The sequence below is a fragment of the Tachysurus fulvidraco genome, chromosome 8 (assembly GCF_022655615.1).
Source record: "Tachysurus fulvidraco isolate hzauxx_2018 chromosome 8, HZAU_PFXX_2.0, whole genome shotgun sequence".
Lineage (NCBI taxonomy): Eukaryota > Metazoa > Chordata > Actinopteri > Siluriformes > Bagridae > Tachysurus > Tachysurus fulvidraco.
In genome coordinates, this window is record NC_062525.1 from 16,057,998 (window position 1) to 16,066,777 (window position 8,780).

General features: G+C 36.0%; 1 protein-coding gene across 2 annotated transcripts in view; it reads left to right on the forward strand.

Moving 5' to 3' along the window:
• Positions 1–127: 127 nt before the first annotated feature.
• Positions 128–8,780, forward strand: part of ttll6 (tubulin tyrosine ligase-like family, member 6) — an 8,838-nt gene continuing 185 nt past the window's right edge. The window contains exons 1-15 of one of the 2 annotated variants that reach the window (XM_047817582.1): positions 128–1,426; positions 2,555–2,711; positions 3,001–3,038; positions 3,231–3,349; positions 3,433–3,563; positions 3,671–3,827; positions 3,939–4,082; positions 4,295–4,380; positions 4,516–4,741; positions 4,887–5,065; positions 6,645–6,833; positions 6,948–7,104; positions 7,375–7,620; positions 7,737–8,016; positions 8,203–8,780. The exon at positions 8,203–8,780 is cut by the window's right edge and continues 185 nt beyond it. In XM_047817582.1, coding sequence (XP_047673538.1) covers positions 2,620–2,711; positions 3,001–3,038; positions 3,231–3,349; positions 3,433–3,563; positions 3,671–3,827; positions 3,939–4,082; positions 4,295–4,380; positions 4,516–4,741; positions 4,887–5,065; positions 6,645–6,833; positions 6,948–7,104; positions 7,375–7,620; positions 7,737–8,016; positions 8,203–8,438 — 2,280 coding nt within the window. In that variant the 5' untranslated portion in view covers positions 128–1,426; positions 2,555–2,619 and the 3' untranslated portion in view covers positions 8,439–8,780. Of the gene's footprint in view, positions 1,427–2,554; positions 2,712–2,997; positions 3,039–3,230; positions 3,350–3,432; positions 3,564–3,670; positions 3,828–3,938; positions 4,083–4,294; positions 4,381–4,515; positions 4,742–4,886; positions 5,066–6,644; positions 6,834–6,947; positions 7,105–7,374; positions 7,621–7,736; positions 8,017–8,202 lie in introns of those variants that run through there. The other variant, XM_027137608.2, reaches the window with a different exon arrangement.

Genomic DNA, 8,780 nt, shown 5'->3' on the forward strand with positions numbered 1-8,780 from the left:
TGTGAGACTAATGTTGCTGCTTTACAGCTTTAGCGTCCAGGTTCAATACTGCACTTGTGTAGAGATTCTGTGCCTATTCCCCTGTGACCATGTGGGTTTTCTCTGGGTTAATTGATTTGCTTCCATAATTCCATAAATGTTCTTGGTTCAGAATTTGTTTACACGTTGCCCTGCGATGGACAAGTGTCCAATCCAGGGTGTATTTCCACTTCACATGTTTCCAGCTTCTGTCCAGGCTCTGGAGATCTTCTATTTGAGTAAGGGTACCAAAGAACCAGCTGTTTTGTTGTTTTTGAACTGCAGTTAAATGTTAACATTTATTCAAACTTTTTTTTTTTTTTTTTTTTACTTTATTTTGATCAGTTTCTATAGACATCTCTGATTGTAGACTGACATTAAAGTTGTGAATAGCTGATTTTAATAGCAAAGAAGGACTGAATCTGTAATGAGAGAAGTACATATGGGTGTGATGGTCAGGTTTCTACATGCTTGAAGTAATGGAGTACATTAGATTGTTGAGCAATTCCTATCCTCCACAGCAAACAGTTTCAGTGCTTAGACAGGTAATAATTTGTGCAAACTATGCAGTTAATTCTAAAGGAATATCCATTTTTTTTTCTTGCAGCTGTGCCATATCCTGGATATGCTCAGGAAGACAATGAGAAAGAACAGCAAATATGAACCATAAATTAATACCATACACGCCTGTTTTGTGATTTGTGTATTATAATAAATATCAAGGTTTTTTAAATATAGCAAATTAAAGCATCCTTAAAAACTGCCACTCAAATGTTTTTGAACATACGTTTGTCAGCAGAATGTATTTAGAATATTATGCAAACCAGCATTTGAGCCACTAGGTGGTGAACTAACCTAAGGTTGGACTGCTTTACAAGTCGTGTCTGTTTCTGTGTGTTCCTGTGTGTGGGTGTTAACGAACCAATTCGCAGGTTATTAGATTACTGCATGTACTAAATGTAAAAATCTGTGTGTGATAAAGGTAGAATTTGTGAAAAAAGGACAACATTGTGACAACATTCAGAACACCTTCTTATGAATGTAAAAAAAAATCAGTAATCTCACAAATTAAACTAGTTTATGTTTACAGTACCTAATTTAAATGACATTGAGCCGTTTGGGAGCAAAAAGAGTCGACTCATAGCTGATCAGACTCAAATGCTATGAAATCATTATGAAATAACTATCGGTCAATAGGAAATCACAATATTTCATATAACAAGATTGATCATTTACATTTAATGACAAATCAATCAGCATTCGGGCTATTTGATTTTAAAGGAGTTCATTTTCTGCACTGATCCGCTTAATCTCTTACACTGCGTCGTTCGGTTGCTATAGCAACCCCGAACGACGCGAACACCACCGAGTGCTTGATCACGCTAATGTCATAAAGAAAGTGATACAGGTACGTTGTTTATGTTTGCGGTCACAAAACACTTTTAGTAACTTTTTATTTCTTTTTGCTCGTATGTTATAATGGATTATATGGCAAGACGCACTAAAGGTTACAAATATACAGCAATATTGTTGTTTGCTCACTTTGCCAAACGTGTCACGTGTCAAATAACGTTTACGTTCTAGGACAAACTAATTAGTGATAGGCACGACCTGTTTGCCCTTTTATTTATGTACCCAAATTTCGTCTGCTCTTTAAATCTCAATCTACAATCATTTAACTGGTTTTTGTTTGTTCCAGCACAGAAATCTTACTGAAGTATTCTGAATTAAGTTTTTTGTTTATTCTGTCTTCTGGTCATCTAGTCATGAAGATTTGTATTTGAGTGTTAACCTTGCACAAACGAAATTAAGTTAGTAATTTTACTAACTGCTTGAAAATCTTTGTTCCCAAGCGTGTAATGTTTGATTGATTTGCCATTCATTGTAGATTTGGTTATAGAATGTGTTAAGAACCAAGCACTATGTTATTCCTTATATTCAAAATACAGAAACTGAGTTTTGATTCAACTTTGTTACCTGTGTTTGTGGCTTTTACTTCTGTAATAGACTTGCTAATGTTTTACAGACCTATGTATAGAAACAGGTTATACAGGTTGTATAATGGTAATATTACCCCTATGTTAGGTCACTTACTTCAAGTGCCAAGGTCAGGGTTATCCAGATCGCTGGATCGAAATACAGTTACCTAGCACCCAGGCCTCCCACAGCTTGCTGGGATATCCCTTGACAACCTCTTGTAACTGTAGTCAACTCAGGCCAAGATGCCTGTGCCTGTTCATGTGCCCCATATTTATTTTCATGATCACCTTTGTATCAATTGTAAAAAAAAAAAAAAAAGAAAGAAAAATGTAACATAATACTATGCTTGTATTTGTATTGTTCCCCGATACCCACATACAAATAACCCAGTTGGTTGTTACATCTAACAGAACATAACAGTCAGACAAAAGATGAGCTGTTTTAAAATTGTTCACCTACAACCTAATAATAATAATAATAAAATAAAAATATAATAATAATATTCTTAACAGGTATTTTATCACCTTTATTATCTCTTTTGCTTTTGGCCTCTAAGCCTGGGCTCATCTGTAAAGGGTCCAGATAACCAGGACACATTTCAATACAAGCCCAAATGCAGAGATGGAAGAAGAAGGCTGCGCCAATGACGATCACATAGAAATCTGTACCTCAAAACTTTCAGGAAGCAAAAAGAAGAAAAAAAGAAAAAAGAGGTCAGCTGTTTACATTACTGTAGGCTGTTATTTAAGTTTCTGTGTTACAGTGTAAGTTTCTAAAAGTTATTTAAGTTCTTCTTCTTCTTCTTCTTCTTCTTCTTCTTCTTCTTCTTCTTCTTCTTCTTATTATTATTATTATTATTATTATTATTATTATTATTATTATTCTCATAGTTGTACCAGTACCACCACTACATATATTTGTCATTGCAATTTACAGTAGCTTTTACTATGCTCTGAGCAATGCACAGGTCTGTCCTTTTGCCTGCCTTCTGTCTTTCAGATGATTGTGGATCAATCTCACCAACTGTAAATATGAAAGTGGTGAGTTCACTACTAGATGTAGGATTAACACATATATATATATATATATATATATATATATATATATATATATATATATATATATATATATATATATATAAATAATGTTGTTTTTAGAATTTCGGAACACCAGAGTTGCTTACAATTATACAATGACAACTAAAGTTAATGCTTTTTTCTCATTACTGTAAGTGCGTCGTGCTGCTCGCAGATATGGTCTGCGAGAGGTTGGGGAAGGAGAAGACTGGAGCTTATTTTGGACTGATTTATCAGTCTCTCTGGATAGAGTCATGGAAATGAAGCGATATCAGGTAATTACACATAATCATTGTCCACTTTCTGTTTCACTCATTTTACTTTACAGATTTTATCCATTCTTGGTTCCATTGTGCAGAAAATCAACCATTTTCCAGGAATGAATGAGATATGTAGGAAAGATCTCCTTGCACGAAACCTGAACCGTATGTTGAAGCTCTTCCCAAAAGACTATAGCATCTTTCCCCGTACTTGGTGCCTTCCTGCAGAGTAAGTTTTCTGCTTGCAGTATCAATGACACATCCATAACAATCTAATGCTAGCATATTCTTGCTGACTAACAACACTGTCTTAATCCTTTTACTCATATGCTTCAGTTACAGTGATTTTCTAGCTTATGCAAGAGCCAAAAAGCATAAGACATATATTTGCAAACCAGAATCAGGTTGCCAAGGACGCGGTATATTTCTCACCAAGTCCAACAAAGATATCCGACCAGGTGAACACATGATTTGCCAGGTGTACATTTCTAAGGTAATATATACATGGCCAGTCCAGACCAAAAGCAACTTTTTTGCATTTGTCATAGTGCGAATTTTCATTTGAATCAAAACTCAGTTTCTGTATTTTTAATTCTTTCCATAGCCATTTTTAATTGATGGATTCAAGTTTGACTTGCGCATTTATGTGTTGGTGACTAGCTGCGATCCCTTCCGCATCTTTGTGTACAATGAGGGACTGGCTCGTTTCTGCACGAACCAGTATAGTGAGCCCACCCATAACACTATGGTAAGAGTCAAAAGATAAATCAAGCACAATAGAATTTGTATTATGTTTGCACATATATAATAATACTGAAAGTGGAAGTCCTATTAGCAGTGCTTATTGCATTGTAATAAAAATTAACTAATAACTAATAATCAAGGATAAAATATGCCATAATTTACAATTTGCATTGCTTAAGAAAGTTTCTCTCTGTCACTCCACCCTTGTCCTTAAAGGATGATGTCTGCATGCACCTGACCAACTATGCCATCAACAAGCACAGTGAGAATTTTGTACATGATGACGACCAGGGAAGCAAACGGTAATATTTTTACTTGTACGTTCAAATGTCATGTTTCTCAGTTCTGAATTTTATTATTATTATTATTATTATTATTATTATTATTATTATTATTTATTTATTTATTTATTACATGAAATAATAATTATTTCATAGGACGCTCTCAGCCTTCAACAAGTGTCTGGAGTCAATGAGATATGACCCACAGAAGGTGTGGGCAGATATTGATGATGTAATTATTAAGACCCTCATCTCAGCTTATCCTGTTCTCAATCACAACTACCACACCTGCTTTCCCACCCATACAGCAGGCAATGCCTGCTTTGAGATCCTGGGCTTTGATGTTTTGCTGGACCACCGACTCAAGCCCTGGCTACTAGAGGTGGAGATTTTATTGAAAGACTTAATCAATATAATAAGCATGAATAAATTTTCTAGATTTGCCATTGTTCTACATTCTGTTTATAAGCAAATGTGCATATTTAGATTGCTGTTTTGGCCTTCCCTTTACCTGTGTGACTGTATAGGTCAATCATTCTCCTAGCTTCACCACAGACTCTAAGTTGGACCATGAGGTAAAGGACAGCTTACTGTATGACACGCTGGTGCTGATTAACCTGGGGACATGTGATCGCAAGAAGATCACAGAAGAGGAGAAACGTAGGGTGAAAGAGCGACTTCAACAGAATCGTTCCAGAGAGGCCAGGTACTTAAGTGCTACTTTACCACAATGCCACTGTGACAGTAAACAATAACAGCAATACAGATGACATAATATTTTATATATTCCAAAATTATAGTATTATTAATGAGACAAAGCCTTTATTATATCACAGAGACATATATAAGACATTACATCACAGTGGAATTCTTTTCTTCACTTATCAAAGTTTTGCAGAGAGTCAGGCATTTTATGGTACCCCAGGAGCAGAGATAGTTAAGAACCTTAACCACTTAAGCAACCTGTATTGAACATGTCTCTATGTGTCTCTTCACTTAATAAGCTGTGACTAGCAAAAGCTACTAAAGCATTACAGCTACTTCATAATAATATATATAAATATATTAAATATAAATATTAAATAATAAATGCATTAAATCATGAAGATACAGACTTGCAACTTCAGATAACTATCTCATCAATCATCAGAATGGGGAGAAATGTGATCTCAATGATTCTAAGTGTGATGATTGCTGTTGGTGCCAGATGGGCTGGTCTGAATATTTCTATAACTAAGCTAATCTCCTGGGATTTTCACATACAACAGTCTCTAATGTTTACTCAGAATTGTGCAATAAACAACAAATATCTTGTGGATGAAAACAGAGAAGATGTTTGAGCTAGCAGAAAGGCTACAGTGACTCACATATTCACTCTGTACAATAGTGATGAGTGGGTTCAGTGGGCACAGGCTCACTTGACTTTACTTGAAAAATACTCCTGGATAATTATCTTTTTGTCCAAGTATTGTAAAAAAAACTTTTTGGACTTAAGTTAACATTAGTTTTATAATAAACCAGTTTCTTCATAAAACTGGAATTGCTGTGTTATTTCTTCTGATTGAAGTGAAATAAGTTACTTGTACTCAAAAAAATTAAGGTAACAATTTGCATGGACATACTGTATCTAAGTACAATGGAATCAAAATAAAGAAGTTAGAATAGCTTAAATTATGTAATTTGACCACTTAATATCACCAAAACTTTGAAATTAAAATTAAGTTGTTTCAACTTAATTAAGCTCTTAGAGGTTAAGTCAAATCATGTTGGTTGTACTAAACAAATTGGGTTAGTATAACTATAAAAGTTTCATGATGTCTACTTAATAATGACTGAGTTGAAATTACGTAAGAAGATGAGTGCAAATTGTTACCTTAAATTTTTTTAAGTTGAGCCAATGTATTATTTTTTAGAGTGTGTTTGAGTAATGTTAATAATGATATGTATCTCTTCATGGCCACATCTTCATGAGATGAGGCTATAAAGAGATACATAAAATTCATGAGATACTGATGGCTATTCAGTGTTCTTGAGTGACTTTCCCTATTGTCTGAATATTGACAGAATGAAAGTACAAATTAAAAATCTGTGATGCAATTACATCAACATGGACCACAGTCTCAATTGTGGAATCTATGCCAAGAGACTGTTTGAGTGCATATGGGAGGCCCTGTCCAGTATAGAGTAGTATTCTAAATAAAGTGCTTCATGAGTGAGTTTCTGTTATCTTTACATCTCTGTGTCAGCTTAGTCTCTGTGTGTTTACAATTCTGTTCTGTGATCAGGAATGAGGAACTTCGCCAGGCAGAGGCTGTCCGTATGGAGCAGATGCAGAAATATGAAGCCAATCACCTTGGGGGATTCCGTCCAATCTACCCAACAGCGGGAGAAGACAAATATGAGAAATATTTTCAACAAAGCAGCTCTCTGTTCCAGGAGACTGTAGCCTCTAAAGCAAGAGAGGATTGTTCTAGGTCTATGTCCAGTATTAATGCATTTGCATCTCTTCACAAAATAGATGAAGACTTTCTTAGTAAGAGTAAGACATGAAATGTCGGAGCTGACTTATTGTATGTGTGTGCATTTAGGCAGCAGTTGCAGGAGCTGCGTCTGAAGCAGGAACAGAAAGAACGAAAGCATAAAGGAAAACAGAAGGATCTACAAGGAGAATCTGCAGGAGAAAGAGCCAAATCGCGCAGAGGGCAAACGTACCACATGCACACAAAACCACACTCTGAACTAGAAGTGAGTCATCCTTCGTCATGATATTAGATTTTGTAAAAACATTTTTCCTTTTTCTAAAAAAATCTATTACATGGTATTACATGGATCCGCCACTAGAGGGGGCAAAAACATGGTTGATGAGCATGTCACAATGAAGAGCAAAAGCAAGCAATGAAGCTGTTTTTACATACATACATATATATATATATATATATATATAGTACAGAGATGGTACAGTTCTTGAACTTTGATTCAACTGTTGATATCCTATAATTTTTTCTGCAACCACAGTCCATGCCCCTTCCGACTTCAACAGGAGGGACATCCTTGTATCTGGAGTTGTCAAAAGAAGAGGAAGCAGAGGAGTTGGAACGTGTTAATGCACTTCTTCAGCGAAAAAACTTGCTCCGGGACTTGGGTGTGGTTGATCAGGTTTATAAGCTGCTACACAGTATCCATTCGCAGCCTGGTCCCACCAAGGTCTTACATAAACAAGGGAATGTCTCTTTACCCAAACCACGTGAAAGTATCAGTCAGGTATGAGAACATCAGAAAGGTAGTATCCCAAATATCAGTGGTTATTATTTTTGCTATAGCTGTAGGTAACAAAACATTTTGTGACTCAGGTAATGTGCTTTTACCTGTTTATCCAGTTGGGTTCTCTGACAGATCTTTGGAGGCATAAATTACCTTGTACTGTGAGACAGCGGATAGTTCCTCCAGGAGACAAGCCATGCCAGCAGTATTTGCACTCTCGCCTCATGCAGCATTGCACACCGCTGACTATACTTGATTGGAGGCCTCCCAGGCCAGTACTCAGTGAGCCAACCAGTTTTCAGCATATCGACCTCGAAACAAAAGCATCTGATGTTGAGTGGCAAAAGCTTCCAGATCCCAGGAGGGCTGCTAGTGCACACCGTGTAGCCCGGACAAGTAAGCAAATCTAAACTGATAACAGCTTGCTTCTGGGTTCCATTAGGTCTTTTGGTATGCATTTGAATTGTTTTGCCCCTACAGTGGGAACTTAATTTGAAATTGAAAGCTTTGCAGAAACTTTACCCTTATACATACACATTTACATTTACTCTTTTTTTTTTTTTTTTTTTTACTGCTCTCCAGTTACTAGCCCTGGAAGTATTAGATCATGCTTTGGGGAGTCCAGGAACCAGGCTCCAATAATGACTATGCAACAGCTGGGATCAAGACAACTGTGTTCTTCTCCCATGTCCTCTGACCATAAAGCCTTGCAGAATTTGTTTGTCGTCTCCACTTCAGCCCCTCTTGTCCCACGTCCAGGTCACAGTTACACTTTCCACAAAGGCCACTTCAAAAACTTTCAGCAAGGACAAAGATGATATACAAGTCTTGTGTTCTTGTTTTTGGAGTATGAGATAAACTGGTTGAAGGTGACCTGTTTTTTTCTTTTTCATAAAATATTATATTTCTTTTAATAACACATAAATCAGTTATAACTGAGCCATCATATATTCTGAGCCAGAAAGCAAAGAAACCTTTATTTACTTGCAGTATTTTCTAAGTGGAACTGTGGGACAATAATTCACTGTTTATTTTTTGTTCTAAAAGTACAAGTCAACTATAAAAAAGTCTTTGTAGTGACACTGTGTATTCAAATATCATTACAGTTCTTTGGAGTGATGCTACATACCTGTTTTGTGATTTCCTGGAACCTTTTTTTT